The 21,612-nt window shown below is 38.1% G+C and overlaps 1 protein-coding gene across 1 annotated transcript in view; it reads right to left on the minus strand.

The window, feature by feature from the left end:
* PARP9 (poly(ADP-ribose) polymerase family member 9) overlaps positions 1 to 21,612 on the minus strand; it is a 36,828-nt gene that overhangs the window by 2,773 nt on the left and 12,443 nt on the right. Inside the window, exons 7-10 of the mRNA XM_079155296.1 lie at positions 11,947 to 12,004; positions 7,724 to 8,104; positions 5,711 to 5,850; positions 4,773 to 4,941 (exon numbers count right to left, since the gene is read on the minus strand). Coding sequence (XP_079011422.1) covers positions 4,773 to 4,941; positions 5,711 to 5,850; positions 7,724 to 8,104; positions 11,947 to 12,004 — 748 coding nt within the window. The remainder of the gene's footprint in view (positions 1 to 4,772; positions 4,942 to 5,710; positions 5,851 to 7,723; positions 8,105 to 11,946; positions 12,005 to 21,612) is intronic.

Here is a 21,612-nt window from a genome sequence, read left to right on the forward strand (position 1 = left end):
AGTTCTTGCCTTGCATATGTGAGGCACTGTGTTCCATCCTCAGCACCACATAAAAATAAATAAAGGTCTTGTGTCCATCTATAACTAAAAATATTTTTTTTAAAAAGAGTTTCTTCTTGATCTTTGATCTTCTTCCCATTCACGTTTTTTGTTGTTTTGTTTTTGTTTTTGTTTTTGTTTTTGGCTTTTTTGGTACTGGAGGTCAAATCCAGGGCCTCATACATGCTAGGCAAGAGCTCTACCACTGAGTCACATCCCCATCCCTGAGTTATTGCCACTTATTATCTCAAAGGTAAAAAAAGATAAAGCTTAGAATAAAACCTATGTATATGTGTATGTATATATACACACATGTATCTATAAAAAAACTTGTACATATATTCATATGGGTGTATATAGATATATACATAAAATATATATTTAATTCACATAAGAGAACATGGTCTTGAAATCCTAGATTTCAGAGTTAGGTTTTCTGAGAACAAAAGGGCTTTTTTAAAAAATTAAATGATAAAAATCTGAAGGATTCAAAGCATGTAGTGTTTACTAAGAATGAGAAGAGAGAATAATACAAGATAATCAAAGAGCAGTTTTCTCAATTCGAGACAAATAAAATTTCTTCCTTCCAGCTGATTGAAAGAGAAGATTCATAAAAGATGTAACTAGAGCTCTTGGGAACTTTGAGAATGGGCTCACTTCACTGCCCCATTCCCTCAAAAGAGCCCTGGGAGTCAAGATAGGGCCGAACAATAGAAATTTCAGAACAAATGGAGGGTTCCCAGGGCAGAAGGGGCACCACTGCCTGACTGCTAGGTGCACTCTCTTATCCAGCCTCATGCCTGAGTAAAGAATAGCCCATGCTGGGAAAGACTCCAGAACAGTGAGGACCACCAGGCCAGACCCTGCTTTCAGCCTGGAGGATAAACAGGCTCAAATAATTACAGCACTTCAGGAGAAGAACAGACATAGCCTGAAAAGGAATTACCTCAGGGCGAGACCCGGAGTGACTGGAGCAGATACTACCTAAGTGCAAAGGGCACAAGTGGAGGCTAATGACCAAAGCCCACAGGGCTTATCTGGCAGAGGGCCTTGGGGCAGATGGAACCAGGAGTCAGACAACCCTCCCCACAACTCTGCCACCATCTAGATCAGTCTCAGAGAGAAAGGGAGAAAAAGGACAAAACCTAACAGGAACTCAATTCAAGCCCTTAAGGGACTAAGAAATTTCTCAAAATAACCAAGTTCAACTCGAATTGTCAAGATGGAGTTTTCCAGATCTTTGGACATGGAAGCTTGATAGCTAGGTAAAGTTCTGCTACAGAGCCATAAAGACACTAATTCCCACATTTCAGCTGTGAGACTATACATTTTAGTCATTGTTAAACACACATTGCAACAAAAGGCTGGAGGAAGTATGGGAGCACAGAGGAGGAATCAACTCACTGGGCCTGCAGGAGTTAGGGAAGGGGCCAACCAGGAGAGGCCATTTGAGCTAGGTCTTAAGAAAGAACAGGAGTCTGAGTAGCTTCAAAGGCTGAGGAAGGAAGGCCTTCCACACTGAAAGGCATAGAGGTTAGAAAGCATCCAGCATACTTAAGAGAATATGGTCTTGGTATTCTGGCTTTCAGAGCTGAGTTTCGTGAGCAGAAAAAAAGTTTATGGCTAAAGTGTTAAGGAACATATGGGGTGATGAATCTGGTGAAAAATGTGGGATTTTCCTATATGCTCTGCTATGGAGTTTGGGTTTTTATAGGTAACTAGGAATATAGATATTTAGCAAGAAGGTACTTTTTTTTGGCATGACAAGTCTGCTAATGGATGGACGGAGGTTTGTTTTGAGGCAAGGAAAGGTAAATAGTCTATTTCTACAGGAAGATGGACTAAGACAGTGAGAATAGAGAGGTGAGACTGGATTGAGACCATTACAAGGCTTGAATCACAACAACCAGTATAAGAGTGAGGCAAAGGGAGGAATGGAGGATGATAATAACTTGCATGCTTGGGAGACTTGGTAGGTGGATGATGATGGCATTAGCCAAATTAGGGAGTAAGAAAACAAAAGGCATATTTCTTAGGGAAAAGCAAGGGCAAGAGAAGAGCCCAGTTTGAGATGCCTATGGGACAACGAGATAAAAATGTCTCCAAACCAGTCAAATGATCTAGACCTGCACATCAGGAGATAGACAGGGGGTTAGAGTAAGAAATTTATAAGTCATCCTCATAGAAGGAGGAGTTGAGGGCATGGGAATAGGAGCCATCACCCAGGGGACACTGGAGGAAAAAAGTAGACTTCCTTCAGAACATAGGAGAACACCATTTAAAGGATGGACTCACTATATGATAAATTATAAGGGCAAGAACTCTGGTTTTTACTTATCGCTATATCTCTTTTACCCCAGCCCAAGGCCTGATTCATACAATGTGCTTAATGAATGTGGAATGAATGAATTATGGTAATAAGGGAACTACACATGCGTAAGCTACTTTTGGCTGCATTTAACCAAGTCCTACAAGCAAGGGATGAACCCAGAATATAACCAGCTGGAATGCAAGTGTAGAAAGAAAAAAAAAATAAACTTTTATTAGCAGAAGCCTCCTTTGCCTGTGGTTGGCCATCTAAATTGACTGAGAGTCCCATAATTTAGAACACTGTAAGGCTGAAAAAGTCAAGAGCTTTTGTATTCCAAATGAGAACAGCTTCGGTGGTGATAAGATGGGTGTCTCTTGGGCTTGTCTAGAACTTTCAGCTTAGAGAGTTTTCACTGCTCTGCAGAGATGAGTTCATTGGTGCAGGTTTCATTATGAGTAGTGTCTCCCTATGCAATCTATTGCCCGAACTATGCCTAGGCAGGGACTATGAAGCTAATGGGCAGTGGGTGGGCAAAAACATAAATGCCAATAGGAAAAAACAATTCTTGAGGTTTAAAGGCTACATGGAGGGGTAGGGATATAGCTCAGGGGTAGAGCACTTGCCTGACATGTACAGACCTGATTTCTATCAGCACTGCGGAAAAGAAAATAAAGAAAGAGACTATATGAAGACGTACACTAGACCACAAGGGAATAGGCCCTGTGCCTGCTGAGTTTTTAAAAGGAACCACATTGCTGAGGAAATCACAAGTCAGGGTACAACAGCCTGAGAACATTCTAAACTATGAGGCAATCCAAGGTCCCCTGGTAGGCAGTGGGTCTAGAAATGGTCAAGGGCCATGACACATAAGGAAGATTTTTCCCAGAGTGTGAAACTAGGGTCTTACTCCATTCCCAGAATAGGGAGTTCTCCTATGTTCCTGTTCAGCAGCACAGGATAAATAGTGTGGGCCAGTGACCTTCTCCTCTTTCAAATGAGTTTTCAATGCAATCTTCTATTCCTTCTCAAATCATTATCTAGTGCGCATTGTGGGGGGCGATACCTCACCCTCATGCCTTAAGAGAAAACTGCCTGAGCTTGAGGCTGATGAAGACAAGACTGGATAAGACTTTGGGTCTGTCTTGTTTTGGGGCACATCTCAGATGTTTTGGGGAGAAAGATGTAAATTGATGTTGGGTAGGAAATTAGCAATGCCAGGCACAGGATTAAAAAGAGGGTCCTCATCAGATTTGGAAAACAGGAAGATCTTAGTAAGAGTAGTTTCAGTTGAAGTGAATGGGGAGTGCAGAGAAGCCCACTAAGGAGCAATGGAAGCTGTAGATTTAGGACTGTGGCAATGAAGGGACCATACTGCTTCCACCCCCAATTGCACTCAAAAAAATTCTCGATGGAGATTCATTTATCTACTTCTAACCCCAGGAATTGTTTATATTCAATTTTTACTCCTGGTATTACCTATGTTCTCTCTGGGACAAAGAAAACATGATTTTCAGATCTTCTGCTTTCTAGAAACAGAGACTATTAGAATTGGTTCCACAGCAAGAATCATGCTACAGTCTTAAAGGTAAAGATCCCATGTTTAGTGGACCAGACAAACCCAAGCCGCACTGCAAGGGACCTATCCATGATTATGACTTAAGTTCTTAGAGAGCTCTAAAGCCAGAATTTTCCATTAGCCACAGAAGAGGAAAGGGTACAATATAGAGGTTATCTAAGTTTGTACAACTGAAGAGACACATGGAAGCTACAGGTCGTACTTTAGCTGAGAAGGATCCTAAGATGCTATTCACTTTACCTGCCAGATCATACCTAATTTGTCCACAAGCAAGCTACAGGAAATATGAGAATAAGAAACAAAAGACCAGCTGTCCCTTTTTTTTCTTTTTCTTTTTTGAGATGAGGTCTTGCTATGTTGCCTAATTTGGTCTCAAACTTTTGGGCTCAAGCAATCTCCTGCCTCAGCCTCCCAAGTAGCTGTGGCTATGGGCACACACACCAGCAGCCCAGCTGAAGACCAATTATCTTAAACTTGGGAAAATATCCTACTAATTAAGAGATGAGGATCATACACTGGCGTTACTTATAATTATAGATAAATAATCCCAAAGGAGAGAGGGAGCCCCAAGGTGTTTTCTGCAGATAGGATACAGAAACAGAAATGAGAAAAAACAGTAAACTATAGATCCTACTGCTCACATTGTCATCAATATAAAACCCATAGTCAAAAAAAGATATAAAGAAAATTAAAAATATAATCCTTTCCAAAAGACTACCTCTCAACTGCAGTCACAAATGATCACCTCCCCAGGCAACAAATGCTATTAGTGGTGAACCACCTGCTGATGTCTGCTCTCACCAATTCCCACAAAAAATAGTTCCCACAGTCAGGGTTGACACCTACCACAAGAGTACAATCTCTGAAAGCCCACTCTGCATACCACATTGCAGAACTGGTATGGAACCTGCTGAAACAACCTGTGGCTCACAGGCTCCTTAGAAGTTCTCCCTTCCATCATTTTCTTCTTTCTTTGGAAGGCAGCCTGAAGAACCACATTTTCTATTGTCTCCACCTAAAACCAAGGAAAAGAAAAACCAGTAACCTATTCAACTGCCTCTTGCATGTATAGATAAAGGCATTTATGTATACATTAATTTGCATGCAATTTTCTTTTCATATAAAATTCATAACAGTCTATCCTGCCCCTAATCCTTTCCTAGTTTGACTTCTAACTCTCAAAATCTTCTGTTACTTCTTCTTCTTTTTTTTAATATATATATATTTTTAGTTGTAGGTGGACATAATATGTTTATTTTACTTTTATGTGGTGCTGAGGATTGAACTCGGGGCCTCATGCATGCTAGGTGAGTGCTCTACCACTGAGGCACAACCCCAGCTCCATGTTTCAAGTGATTCATTTAATAAAACTTTTTCAATTGATTCATTTAATAAAATTTCATTGGGCAATAACCATGTGTTAGGCACAGGTAAAGAAACCGGTAACAGTGCATAGTGTCTGCCCTTTTAAAGAACATAGATTAGTGAAAGATAACAATGACAGTGTGATAAACACTATTCCATTTTCTTTTCTTTGTTTTGACCAAAGATAGAGGGATCACTGCTTCCTGGATTTCGAATCTAATCTTCTGAACAGCCAAACATCATTTCTACATACTGATTCATCGGACCCCTTGTGCCTGCCCTTCTTCCAGTCTTACCCCTAAGATTCGAGACCACTGAGCAGCTAGTTTAGTGTCTTTGTCAGACGATCTTCTTTTCTGGCTATAGAACCAAGAAATTAATAGCAGGAGAATAAAAAATCATCCCTTAATTAGGTATACCTTTATAACCTGCAAACCATATTTTTCAAACTGATTCTTTCGATCCATAAGTTCTTGAGTTAAAGGTGCTGGATATCGTAGAAATGTGATTTTTTTTTTCATTTCATCCTGATTTTGTGTTTGCTGATCTGTCCATTGTCCTAAAAATAAGTAACACAAAACCTTGTCTTAATGCTCTGTGAGAAGGAGTTTGTAAAGGAATTTAATTAAACAATTCCTAGAAATTTGAAGGAAGAGATTTGCTAGTTTAAAGCATATGCCTCATATTGCTTAGGACATACGAGAAGAGCTACAATACAATGAGAAGTCGTAAGACAAAATTTGTCCTCAGATGATCTGGATCATGAGGTTGAAGGTAAAAGCATACAGTGTATGCTTTCCCCACAATCAATACTGTAATTGTAATACTGATCTACTTTATGCTTTGAACATAACCCTTGCTGCTCTGCTACTGCAACTTATTTTTAAAATGGATATGTTTATTTCTCTTCCTCTCTCCCTCTCTCCCTGCTCCTCCCTAACCTCTCGCCATCCCTAATCTCAGGGGAAACAGAATTATCTTTCTTTCCCATCCTGGACAGAATTATCTGTCCCTGAGTACATACCCACCATAGGAATGAAGTAATCCACACTTTGGGGATGGTACCAGATCTCGGAAATGACTCTCTCCCAAATTAACAAGTGAATTACAACTCCAGACGGAGAACACATGGAATGTAGCCTTTGAGTCACCTCTTTAAAAGCCCCCTGTTCCTGCTGATGGGCAGAATCATAGCCTTTGGGACAAGAGTCCCCTGTGTTTCTCCTTTGTTAGCAAAAATAAAAACTGAAAAGGGCTGGGGATGTAGCTCAGTAAAAGAAGGCCCCTGGGTTCAATCCCCAGTGCCTCCACAAAAGAAAAAAAATCATCTGAACTCTCTCTTTGACTTATAAAATCTTATATAATCTAGGCCCTACTGTAGTTTTAATTCTTGAAACTTTCTACCTTTGCCTAGCTAACTGCTACTTATTATTTAGTTATCCATCTATGATACCTCCTTTGAGAAGCTCTCCCCTGACACCTCAAATCTGGGGGTAAGGTGCCTCTCCTCACTGCTCCCAGAGCACTTTCACCCTCCTCTATCATTACTTACCTGTCCTGTCCCAAGTAGACTTTGAGCAGGAACAATATCCCCCTTGTTTATTGTGAGTACCTAGCACAATGCATGGCACATATACCATGAATGCAATATGCAGTCATTGAGAAAATGAAGGAAATAATCTGCTATTCTTAGGGTAGAATTTTAAAAGGAATGATTTTCTAGTTAGTTTTTGGGTTCTGTTAAAAGAACCTCTCCAGATCAAATTCCCATGGTTATCTTGATGAGTTTAGACCCACTGAATGGAGATATTTAAGTGTACCTCATAGTACCAGTGAATACTTTTATTTGATGACAGAGCTCCAAGTAAGCAATTTTATGGTTCCTAATCCTGGCACTAATGAATAAATACAATAAAACTCAATGAAAGAAACAAGCACGTGGAAAGTGTGTATGTTTGAATGCTCCAACTCAGAAATAGTGATGTGCTTTTTTTTAGCCAGGACTTGGCTTAGGTTTTACCCGAGGCTTTCAATTCATTCACCTCTCAGGCAATCCATGTCATTATAAGTAAACCCAATGATGTGTGTGTGTGTGTATGTGTGTGTGTGTGTGTGTGTGTGTGTTTTCATTCATTAATAAATAACCCTGATGGTAGAAAGAGAGCCCAAAACTGCCTTATAAAATTTATGAGGGATGGAGGTAGGGATGGAGGTATAGCTCAGTACTGGAGCATTTATCTAGCATGTGCCAGGGCCTGGGTTCAATTCCCATTGCCATTAAAAATAAAAGTTTACAATCTAACACTGCACCAGAAGAGTTTGCTCTCTCCTTTTCCATTCTACCTCTTAACCACATACGTACAATCACACTCACACCCAAAAGAAGAAACAGTTGGTAGAGCTGACTCCTAACTAAAAAGGAAGTTACTCACCTGACAAGATCCAAAGGTCTTGCTCCTTTTTCCTTGTCACTTTCTCCTGAACTTCACACAGCATATGTTCAATGTTCATAACCACCTCAATGAGGTCAGCCTGGGGTCCTCTTATCTCTAAAAATGCCCTTCCTGGACTGATGAGCTCTAAAATGGAGACACTTGAGGTTTTCTGAAGTTGAGATAAAATGTCATGTTCCTTTTTCCCAAGGTGGAGAATATGACTATTCTCAATGCTGTGGTTGTTCTGGGATGTCAGTATCCTTTGGATCCATGCTTTGGCCTCATACATCTCTTCCTTGTTGCATCCCATCAGATCAATGGCAGGAGACCCAGCTTCAAGTCCATTTTCTCTTTGCTCCCCTTTAGTCTGCTGGGGAACTGAAACAACTATCATGAGCAACCATAGAAGGCTGGTGGTTTTTAAAATAGTACAGAACAAAACAACATGGCTAGTGTTTACCCCAAGGATATCGTCACCATTATCAGCACTGAAAGTTGCACTGGTTATAAAGACAAACAACATGCATTATCTATAGCCTCCTTGGAAGCACAGAGTTTAGCTCCTAAGAAGCTGGCTTTATCATATCTGGCCTCTACTCTGTGGCATTTGTCAATTCACAAATTGTGATCTCAATCTGGATAGTAACTAAGTATTGTTTCCTGCTGAATGAAGTTTTCCTTAACCTCTTCCTTCTGCCAGGTTTAAAATCAAACATCTCTGAAAGCCATAGAGTTCAAGAAGTGAAATTTATTTAATTGTTTTCGGTTTTGGTTTTGGTACCTGGGATTGAACCCATGGATGCTTAACCACTGAGCCACATCCCCAGTCCTTTATATTTTGAGACAGATCTCACTAAGACTCACTAAGTTTCTGGCTGGCTTTGAACTTACAATCCTCCTGCCTCAGCTCTCCCAATTCACTGAGATTACAGTGTGAGCCTGGCATGAAACTTATTTTAAAAAACAATCAAACACAAATCCCTGATAATAAAAGTAACACATGCCTATAACTAGAAAATTAGAAATTTATCAGAGTATACTGAAAAGAAGAAATGTCTATAATTCCACTACCCAGAAATCCTTATTATATCTTATCTTTGTTTAATCAGACGAGATGGGCCTTCTTCTGCTTAAAGGATAAAATTGGGCATCACCCTTCTCCATCACCACAGCAAGCATTTAAAGCTTAGCTACTGCTGCTACTGGACATAGTACATTCTAGGAGAAAGGAAAGGAAAACCTGATTCTAATCACCCATCTGTACTCTTCACTCTACTCTAAGAGGTAGAGATAATTAAGGTGATTCTGAAACTCAAATTGAAAAAAAAAGGGGGGGGGAGGGAATAGGGAATGGACTAATTGAGAGGAAATTAAAGGCTGGGGCTGTAGCTCAATGGCAGAGTGCTTGCCTAGCACATGTGAGGCCCTGGATTCAATCCTTAGCACCACATAAAAATACACAAACAAAATAAAGGCATTCAGTCCATCTACAACTACAAAAAATTTTTAAAGAGAGGAAATTAATAGATTTTGCAGTATCTAGGATATATGAAGCATTCCCTAAAATTATTTTTAAAAAAAGAAAAAAAGAAACAACCCAGTAGTTAGTTGGGCAAAAGTTTTCACAGGAAAGGAAACCTGAATGATCCATATCTATGTGAAAAAAGATGCTTATTCTTACTGACAATCAGGGAATTGAAAAATCATCCACCAGACTGGCAAAAATTCTTTACCCTGTCAATATCAAGTTGTTAGAAAGGATGCAGAGCAACCGGAACTCAGATGAAGCTTTATGGGGATGAATTTCAGAGACAATTTTTGAGGGGGAAAAAGTAAGTTGAACACATACTATATTCTAGGCATTGTTCCAAGGGCTTTACATGTATTATTTTACTCATGCCTCACAACTGAAGTCCCATTGTACAAATGAGGAGAACTGGTAAAGACTCAGAGTGTCATTAAGTAACTTGCCATGGTTATAGAATCAGTTAGTGCTGGTCATGAAGTCAATATGGTGTGGACATCTGACTCCAGTGCTCGCATAATTGCGCCTATCATTAGTAACCCTGGAACAATAAGAGAACAAGCTTCTTTCTCCCGATAGTGTACTTGGTCAGCCTCAAGAACTATGAAAAAGCACAAGGATAGAACTAGAACTGAGAGGGAAAGGAAGGCTTCTTGCTGATAAAAATAAAAGCCCATGTTTTAGTTTTTAAAATATTTTCCATTTATAAGCTAAAATTTTAGAAAGTAGTAAGAAAATATTTTAATTGGAGGCATACTTTTTGTTATTTTAAACCCTTGCTTAGGAGCATGTATTATTTTTTAGGAGAAAATCTGAAATGTGCAAGATGGGACTTCATTAATTTGTCATTATTAGGAAAGAAGAATTGTTCATCTAGATAACTAAGTTCAGACCACTAAAAGATACTCTTCTAGCACCAAAACACATTTAACTATTTATTAGCTAAATAATCCTAATGAAAACATGCTTCTCTGCCTTCCCAACTAATTTAACCTTTGCTTGATAACCTGAGAGGATCATCAATCATTATGACTGTCAATTATTGTCCTGTGCTATCTAATTACTTTACCGATATTCTAAAGAATTACTGAAATAAAAGGTGACATTTGCCCATGAATCAGATTAATGACACATAGACCTTTGCATGCGCCTTTTCCCTATGAGCCTCATCTTAAACACTCCCTCTTGTCTAGCTACCCCATATTCCTTGTGGTTCCCCAAACATACACTGCATTTGTTTGCTCATGTGGGTTTTCTTGGGTGCTACCACCCCCCAACCTTCACGCATATACACTGGTCATTGAAAACCCTGCCATTCTCAAAGCCTAATGTAGAATCAGTCTTATCCATGAAGCCCTTCTTTTCTTTCTTTTTTTTTTTTTTGGTACCAGGGATGAACCCAAGGGTGCTTAACCACTGAGCCACATCCCCAGCCCTTTTTTTGTATTTTATTTAGAGACTGGGTCTCCCTGAGTTGCTGAGGGCCTCCCTAAATTGCTGAGGTTGGCTTTGAACTTGCGATCTTCCTGCCTCAGTCTCCCAAGCCACCGCACCTGGCCATGAAGCCATTCTTGATCCCTCCCAGTCAAAAGAAATCTCTTCTTCCTTCAGGCCACCAGGGGAGTGTGTCCACCTTCCCATTCATCATTGGTTCCCTGGCATTTGTTTAATGCTTTGTAATTTCCAGACCATCTTTACATACATAATCTCCAACTATCCTCATGATAGTCTGTTATTATCATCATTTTACGGACAAATGGATAGGCTTAAAAAAGGCACATTCCCTGGTCAATTCCTCCTTCTTCGCTTTTTTTTTTTTTTTAATTATTATTTGTTCTATTCAGTTCCTTCTTCACTTTTAGAAATGCTGAGCCACTGAACATTCCATTTCAGTTCCCTCAAATTCCACTAAAGGAATAAAGTTTTAGGAGATAAAGCTAATCCTCAACAGCCCCTAACAATCAGAACTGATTTAATACAGGGATCCCAAACCTGATTCAGCTGCAAAACTGATTAGGGAGCATTAAAAAAAATATCTGCCTGATCCAGATTCAGAGTTTCTGAATCTGAATCTGTAGGGTTGGGACCTACACCTCCCACCCTGTGTGTGTGTGTGTGTGTGTGTGTGTGTGTGTGTGTGTGTGTTGAAGATTCCATCATGACCCCAGTGACTACTCAGGTTTGGGTAGTATTGGGTTAACCCATTTATCTGTTATTACTGAGAGGCATTTTCTGTAATTACTAATGAATAACCCCACGTAAATGTTTGGGGTAGAACATCTGACTTGCTTAGCCAGTTTATGGAGGGCAGAATTTGTTATTAGAAAAAAATTATAAACATTTATTTGTAAATGAACTATACCCACACTGTGGATTATCTACTGCAACTTAACTTCTCTGTCAGTATCATGAAATCAGATTGAGCAAGAACAGACTCACGGTCAGGTATAAAGTAGGTTGGTGTCCTAGCAGGAGCACAGGGAACTTGATTGGTTTATTCTCCTTTCCTTCTTTAGTTTAGATGATCAAGAACAGAATGAGTGCTGGGAATATAGCTCAGTTGGTAGACTGCTTGCCTCGCAGGCACAAGGCCCTGGGTTCAATCCCCAGTATCCGCCCCACCTCCAAAAAACAAAAACCAGAATGAGCCTAAAATGGGAAACTCTACTTCTAGGCCTGTGAATTTCCTACTCACCACTGTAAATGTTGAGATTCAGCAACTCTGAATACTTTGTCATTTCATACATGAAAGCCTACAATAAGCAAAATAGAGCACAGTCATAAGCAGGGTATATAGTCATTGTCACCAAAATCTTTGTTTTATCTGTACCCAACACACTTGACTTCATCCCCACTGTCACAAATCTAAAAGCAGATTTGAAGAAAGTCCTAGAGAACAGCAAGTGCAGCACCATAATCTACTAGAACACATAGAGACAACAAATATAGGAAGGAAAACCAAAATATAGTATAAACAAAGAAGAATGTATATTCTAAGGCAAAAAAAAAATCATCCATTCATTCAACAGACCTTCATATCCTGCTTATTACAGGTATTATGATGTTAAACATGAATTAAAGCTATAGATATGTCCTCTTCCTTGTTCAAAGTTGATACAATGGGCAGTACTTTAATAAGTACTATTAATGAGGTAAAGTGTAGATTTTGCTTTGCGTCTAAGTGTTAACAAGAAGTGTCTTGATCTATAGGGCATTTTCTTTCTTTTTTTCTTTTTCTAATATATATATTTTTAGTTGTTGATGGACCTTTATTTTATTCATTTATTTGTATGCAGTGCTGAGAATCGAACCCAGTGCCTCACACATGCTAGGCAAGTTCTCTACCACTAAGCCACAACTCCAGTCCTGACGTGTTCTTTTATATATATATATATTTTTAGTTGTACATGAACACAATACCTTTATTTTATTTATTTATTTTTATGTGGTGCTGAGGATTGAACCCAGTGCCTCACGTGTGCTAGGCAAGCACTGTGCCACTGAACCACAACCCCAGCCTGGATTTTTTCTTCAAAATTGTAACTGCAGCTATTATTTCCAGGGCAAAAAGTCCTTGATTTTACCATATTTAATTACCTGGAGAGGTTATGACAGGATACTTCCCTACCTTCCCCATCCAAGAACTTAGAAATAAAATGAATGAGGTACATTATCTGTTGATAAATAAACGAATAAGAAATGCCAGCCAGGAGTGGTGGCACACCCCTGTAATCCCAGCAGCTTGGGGGGCAGAGGCAGGAGGATCGTGAGTTCAAAGTCAGGTTCAGCCAGTTTAGTGAGCCCCTAAGCAACTCAGCAAGACTTTGTCTCTAAATAAAATATTAAAAAGGGCTGGGGTGCTGGGGAGATAGCTCGGACGGTAGAGTGCTTGCCTTGTAAGCACAAGGCCCTGGGTTTGATCCCCAGTACCGCAAAAAAAAAAAAAAAAGGGGGTGGGGGCTGGGGGTACCCCCCCAAAAAAACTGACATACACAATGAATAAAACTCAGGTCTCTTTAGAAGGTCATATTAAAAGTCAGAATGTATTTATAGGGTTAGAGATAATTAGGCAGTCAATGACATAATTCTATATTTAGAAGACTCAAAAAACTCCATCAGAAAGCTTCTAGAACTCATAAATGAATTCAGCAAAGTATCTGGATATAAAACTAACACTCATGTATCAGCTGCATTCCTATACACCAATGATGAATCAACTGAAAGAGAAATCAGGAAAACTATCTTGTTGACAATAGGTTCAAAAAAATAAAATATTTGGGAATCAATCTAACAAAAGAGGTGAAAGAACTCTACAATGAAAACTACAGAACACTAAAGAAAGAAATTGAAGATCTTAGAAGACGGAAAGACCTCCCATGTTCTTAGATAGGCAGAATTAATATTGTCAAAATGGCCATACTACCAAAAGCACTATACAGATTTAATCAATTCCTCTCAAAATTCCAGTGATATTCTTCAGAGAAATAAAAAAGCAGTCATGAAATTCATTTGGAAAAATAAGAGACTCAGAATAGCCAAAGCAATCCTCAGTAAGAAATGTGAAGTATGAAGCATCACAATACCAGACCTTAAATTATACTACAGAACTATAGTAACAAAAAGGGCATGGTTTTGGCACCAAAACAGACATGTAGACCAATAGAAGAGATAGAAGACACAGAACAACATAGAAGACATAGAAGACATAGAAGACAACATAAATACAATTATCTCATACTAGACAAAGGCGCCATAAATATACATTGGAGAAAAGATAGCCTCTTCAACAAAGGTGCTGAGAAAATTGGAAACCTATAGGTAGTAAAATGAAACTGAACCTCTGTCTCTCACCCTGCACAAAACTCAACTCAAAGTGGTTTAAGAACTGACGCATTAGACCAGAGACCCTGTACTTCCTAGAAGAAAAAGTAGGCCTAACTCTTCAACATGTTGGCTTAGGAACCAACTTCCTCAATAAGACTCCCAAAGCACAACAAGTAAGATCAAGAATCAATAAATGGAATGGTATCAAACTAAAAAGCCTCTTCACCAAAAAGGAAACAATCAAGAATATGAACAGATAGCCTACAGAATTGGAAAAAATCGTTACCACTAGCACCTCAGCTAGAGCATTAATCGCCAGGATATTCAAAAAACTAAAAACTTTAACACCAAAAAAAAAAAAAAAAACCACCAAAAAAACAAATAACCCAATCAATAAATGGGCTAAGGAACTGATCAGGCACTTCACAGAAGAAGAAATACAAATGGTCAAAAAATATATGAAAAAATATTCAACATCTCTAGCAATTAGAGAAATGCAAATAAAACTACACTGAGCCCTGCACCGAAGACGGACGCCAAAATGCGGGAAGCAAAATATCATTTTAATAAAGAGTTAGAGATACTGAAAAAAAAAAAAAGACAGAAATACTTGAAATGAAGGAAATAATAAACCAAATTAAGAACTCCAGAAGACAGAACCTCAGCCATTGAAGACAAAATATTTAACCTTGAAAACAAAGTTGAAAAAACAGAGAAGATGGTAAGAAATCATGAACAGCATCTACAAGAATGAGATATCATGAAAAGGCCAAATTTAAGAATTATTGAGATAGAGGAAGGAACAGAGAAACAAACCAAAGGAATGAACAATCTATTCAATGAAATAATATTAGAAAATGTCCCAAATCTGAAGAACGAAATGGAAAATCAAATTCGAGAGGCTTAGAGGATTTCAAATACACAAAATTACAACAGATTCACACCAAGACACATTATAATGAAAATACCTAACATATAAAGTAAAGACAGAATTTTAAAGGCTGCGAGAGAAAAAAATCAAATTACATTCAGGGGGAAACCAATATGGATATCAGCAAATTTTTCAACCCAGACCCTAAAAGCTAGAAGAGCCTGGAACAACATTTACCAAGCCCTGAAAGAAAACGGATGCCAACCAAGAATCTTATACCCAGAAAAACTTAACCTTCGGGTTTGACGACAAAATAAAATCCTTCCATGATAAACAAGAGCTAAAAGAATTTACAAAAAGAAAGCCAGCACTAAAGAACATTCTCAGCAAAATTATCCATGAGGAAGAGATGAAAAACAATGATCTAAATCAGCAAAGGGAGGAACTACCCTAAAGGAACAGCCAAATAAAGGAGAAACAAGTCGTGTCCAAAAAAAAAAAAAAAAAAAAAAAAATGTGCCAAATGACCGGGAATACAAATCATATCTCAATACCTGAATGTTAATGACCTGAACTCACCAATCAAAAGACACAGACTGGCAGATTGGATTAAAAAGAAAGATCCAACAATTTGCTGCCTGCAAGAGACTCATCTCACAGAAAGAGATACCCATAGACTAAAGGTGAAAGGATGGGAAAAAACATACCATGCACACAGACACAGCAAAAAAGCTGGAGTATCCATCCACATTTCAGATAATGTGGACTTTAAGCCAAAGTTAGTCAGAAGGGATAAAGAAGGACATTTCATACTGCTAAAAGGAAGCATAAATCAGCAAGATATAACAATCATAAATATCTATGCCCCAAACAGTGGCTCATTCATACACGTCAAACAAATCCTTCTCAATTCCGGAAATCAAATAGACCACAAAACAATAATACTAGGCAATTTTAACACACCTCTCTCACCACTGGACAGATCCTCCAGACAAAAATTGAATGAAGAAAACATAGCTCTCAATAACACAATCAATAATTCAGACTTAACGGACATTTATAGAATATACCATCCAACAAACAGCAAATATACTTTCATCTCAGCAGCACGTGGATCCTTCTCTAAAACAGACCATATTTTATGCCACAAAGCTAATGTTAGCAAATACAATAAGACAGAGACACTACCTTGTATTCTATCAGATCATAATGGATTGAAATTAGAAATAAATGACAGATTAAAAAACAGAAACTACTCCAACATCTGGAGATTAAATAATACACTATTATGTGATGAATGGATAACAGAAGACATCAGGAAGGAAATTTAAAAATTCTTAGAGGTAAATGAGAACAAAGAAACATCATATCAAAATCTCTGGGACACTATGAAAGCAGTACTTAGAGGAAAATTTATTTCATGGAGTGCATTCAATAAAAGAAGAAAAAAATCAACAAATAAACGACTTAATACTACAGCTCAAAGCCCTAGAAAAAGAAGAACAGAGCAATACCAAAAGTAGTAAAAGACAGGAAATAGTTAAAATCAGAGCTGAAATCAACGAAATTGAAACAAAAGAAACAATCAAAAAAATCGACAAAATATATAGTTGGTTCTTTGAAACAATAAACAAAATTGATAAACCCTTAGCCACACTAACAAAGAGAAGGAGAGAGAAAACTCAAATTACTAAAATTTGGAATGAACAAGGAAATATCACAACAGACTTTAAGTGAAATACAAAACATAATTAGAAGTTATTTTGAAAATCTATACTCCAACAAAATAGAAAATCTCAAAGACATCAACAGGTTTCTAGAGACATATGAATTACCTAAACTGAACCAGGAGGACATACACAATTTAAATAGACCAATTTCAAGTAATGAAATAGAAGAAGTCATCAAAAGCCTACCAATAAGAATAATGAGACCAGATGAGTTCTCAGCCAAGTTCTACAAAACCTTTATAAAAGAGCTCATTCCAATACTCCTCAAAGTATTCCATGAAATAGAAGAGGAGGGAACCCTCCCAAACTCATTCTATGAAGCCAATGTCACCTCATACCTAAACCAGACAGAGACACATCGAGGAAAGAAAATTTCAGACCAATATCCTTAATGAACATTGATGCAAAAATTCTCAACAAAATCTTAGCAAATCGCATACAAAAATATATTAAAAAGATAGTGCACCACGATCAAGTGGGTTTTATCCTAGGCATGTAAGGTTGGTTCAACATTCAGAAATCAATAAATGTAATTCACCATATCAACCGACTTAAAGTCAAGAATCACATGATTATTGCAATAGATGCAGAAAAAGTATTTGATAAAATATACCATCCCTTCATGCTCAAAACACTAGAAAAAAACAGGGATAGTGGGAACATTCCTTAAAATTGTAAAGGCCATCTATGCTAAGCCCATGGCCAATATCATTCTAAATTGTGAAAAACTGAAAGCATTCCCCCTAAAAACTGGAACAAGGCAGGGATGCCCTCTTTCACCACTTCTATTCAACATCATCCTTGAAACTCTAGCCAGAGCAATTAGATAGACCAAGGAAATTAAAGGGATACAAATAGGAAAAGAAAAACTCAAACTATCCCTATTTGCTGATGACATGATTATATATTTAGAGGAACCAGCAAATTCCACCAAAAATCTTTTAGAACTCATAAGTGAATTCAGTAAAGTAGCAGGTTACAAGATCAATGCTCATAAATCCAATGCATTTTTATACATAAGTGATGAAACTTCAGAAAGAGAAGCTAGGAAAACTACCCCATTCACAATAGCCTCGAAAAAAATAAAATACTTGGGAATCAATCTCACAAAAGAGGTGAAAGACCTCTACAATGAGAACTACAGAACACTAAAGAAAGAAATTAAAGAAAACCTTAGAAGATGGAAAGATCTCCCATGTTCTTGGATAGGCAGAATTAATATTGTCAAAATGGCCATACTACCAAAAGTGCTATACAGAGTCAAGGCAACTTCAATTAAAATCCCAAGGATGTACCTTACAGAAATAGAGCAAGCAATCATGAAGTTCATCTGGAAGAATAAGAAACCCAGAATAGCTAAAGCAATCCTTAGCAGGAAGAGTGAAGCAGGGGATATCGCAATACCAGAACTTCAACTGTACTACAAAGCAATAGTAACAAAAATAGCATGGTATTGGCACCAAAATAGACAGGTGGATCAATGGTACAGAATAGAGGACACGGACACAAACCCAAATAAATACAATTTTCTAATACTAGAAAAAGGTGCCAAAAATATGCAATGGAGAAAAGATAGCCTCTTCAACAAATGGTGCTGGGAAAACTGGAAATCCATATGCAACAGAATGAAAGTAAACCCCTATCTCTCACCCTGCACAAAAATCAACTCACAATGGATCAAGGACCTTGGAATCGGACCAGAGACCCTGCATCTCAGAGAAGAAAAAGTAGGTCCAAATCTTCAACATGTCGGCTTAGGATCAGACTTCCTTAACAGGACTCCCATAGCATAAGAAATAAAAGCAAGAATCAACAACTGGGATAGATTCAAACTAAAAAGCTTTCTCTCAGCAAAGGAAACTATCAACAATGTGAAGAGAGAACCTACAGAGTGGGAGGAAATCATTGCCACTCATACTTCAGATAGAGCACAAATTTCCAGAATATATAAAGAACTCAAAAAACTCTACACCAAGAATACAAATAACCCAATCAACAAATGGGCTAAGGAAATGAACAGACACTTCACAGAAGAAGATCTACAAGCAATCAACAGATATATGAAAAAATGTTCAACATCTCTAGTAATAAGAGAAATGCAAATCAAAACTAACTAAGATTCCATCTCACCCCAATTAGAATGGTGATTATCAAGAATACAAGCAACAACAGGTGTTGGCGAGGATGTGGGGAAAAAGGTACACACATACATTGCTGGTGGGGCTGCAAATTAGTGCAGCCACTCTGGAAAGCAGTATGGAGAATCCTCAGAAAACTTGGAATGGACCTACCATTTGACCCAGCTATCCCACTCCTTGGCCAATACCCAAAGGACTTAAAATCAGCATACTACAGAGATACAGCCACAACAATGTTCATAGCTGCTCAATTCACAATAACCAGATTGTGGAACCAACCTAGATGCCCTTCAATTGATGAATGGATAAAGAAACTGTGATATATATATATATATATATATATATACACACACACACACACACACACACACACACACACACACATGCACACACAGTGGAATATTACTCAGCCATAAAAAATAATGAAATCATGGCATTTGCAGGCAAATGGATGAAATTGGAGAATATCATGCTAAGTGAGATAAGCCAATCTCAAAAATCCAAAGGACGAATGATCTCGCTGATAAGCAGATGATGACACATAATGGGGGGTGGGAGGGGGACAAGAATGGAGGAAGAAGGGACTGTATAGAGGGAAAAGAAGGGTGGGAGGGGTGGGGGGAAGGAAAAAAATTAACAGAATCAATCAAAAATTATTACCCTAGGTAAATGTATGATTACACAAATGGTATGCCTCTACTTCATGTACAAACAGAGAAACAAAATGTATCCCATTTGTTTAGAATACAAATAAATTTTAAAATAAATAAATAAATAAACTACACTGAGAGTTCATCTCGTCCCAGTCAGAATGGAAATTATCAAGAATACAAGTAACAATGAATGTTGGCAAGGATGTAGGGGAAAAGGTTCACATATACATTGCTGGTGGTACTGCAAATTGGTGCAGCTACTCTGGAAAGCAGTATGGAGGAGATTCCTTAGAAAACTTGGAGTGGAACCACCATTTGACTCAGTTATCCCACTCCTTGGTTTACACCCAAAAGACTTAAAATAAGCATACTATAGTGATGCAGCCACTTCAATGTTTATAGCAGCTCAATATACAATAGCCAAGCTATGGAACCAACCTAGTGCTCTACAACAGATGAATGGCTAAAGAAAATGTGATACATATATAAACAATGAAATATTACTCGGCCATAAAGAAGAATGAAATAAATGGATGGAACTGGAGACTATCATGCTAAGTGAAATAAGACAATCCCAAAAAACCAAAGGCAGAATGTTGTCTCTGATATGTGGATGCCAACACACAACAAGGAGATGAGGAGTAAAGAACAGAAGTTCAATGAACCAGACAAAGGGGAATTAAGGGACGGGAGAGGGAATGGAAATAAGAAAGACAGTAGAATGAATCAGATGTACCTTTCCTATCCTTACACATGAATACACGACCAGTGTAACTCCACGTCGTATACAACCACAATAATGGGATCCTAATCAGAACAATTTATACTTATTCTATGTATGTATAATATGTCAAGGTAGACCCTACTGGTCAAAGTGTACCTAGGAGGAACAAATTTTAAAAAAGAAATAATTAGGCAAGACTTTGACATTGAATGTGAAGGAAAAACTGGAACTAAATCACTAGCGATGACATTGAAGAAAGAACGTGTGGATGACAAGCAGATGGTCTGCAGGGATCTTGAAAAAGTGGGGTCCAGTGGCACGAATTTGGCAGTGTTTCTCCAGCTCTGTTCACTAGAGACCAACACCTTATCTGAGAGATGTCAGTAACGTGTTCTGGAGCAGGTTCCTTATTCTGAGACACAAGGTCTGACACAAGGTTGATAGTCAATAAATATTTGTTAAATAACAATCCATTGCCTTTTATAGATACTCAGCTCTACCCAAGACTCTTACCATCATGAAATACTGGTGAATGCAAGTATTCTAGTCAGCTGGGGAATTATTTCTTCACTTCGATTCTGAATTGGAAAATATGAGTATATGAAAATGAGTATCACTTTATTGTGAATTAAGTTTAGATTGGTCTTCCTGAGTCAGGTCAACCCTAAATATCTGACAAATCCATTTTCTGGAATAAAGGGACCCTATCAAGGTAACATCCTCATGAGGACCTGTGTAAGTTGCCATTGATCTTCTATGCACACACCTCTCACTGTAAGACTTATTTAGGAAGAAAAGAGGAGCTTATTAGAAAGTCAGAGGTGTATATAAATGCATGCACACATTTCATAATTCCATGTGAATAATATGTAGGTGTTAATGTTGAAAAAAGTCTGCAGAAATGGCTAAAAGTCACTATATGATGTAAACTACTGGATAAGATAATCCTTTCCATTGAGTTACAAAACTGAAAGATGTATTATTTCTCAAGTTCTTGGTTTATAGTTCAGAACACAGGCGTTGGGGGCAAATAAACAGATCCAGGTTGGAATCTTGGTTTAGCCCCTTTACTAGCTGTGTGCATATCAAATCCAGAGTTGTTTTCCCATCCATGAAATGGAAATGCCAATAGTAGCTTCATCGCACTATCATGGGATGAATGTAATGAGAGCTTCTGCTTAGCACAGTGCCTGGCAGACCAATATATGATGGCAATATTTATGCTTAACCCTAAGGGGAACCCTCAGTATGTGCTTGATCTTTCCACTTTTCTTGAACTGCCGAGTACTGTTTTGTCTGTATGTTGAAGAAGATGAAGCTTCTTTTCTAGATGTGGTTAATCCCTCTTGTAAGGACATGGCACTTCATGCAGAATTGAGGAAAGTTCTCAGGATACCTGTGCGGGCCCAGTAATAGTCTTC

This window comes from Sciurus vulgaris, assembly GCF_902686455.1.
Source record: "Sciurus vulgaris genome assembly, chromosome: 10".
NCBI classification, from domain to species: domain Eukaryota; kingdom Metazoa; phylum Chordata; class Mammalia; order Rodentia; family Sciuridae; genus Sciurus; species Sciurus vulgaris.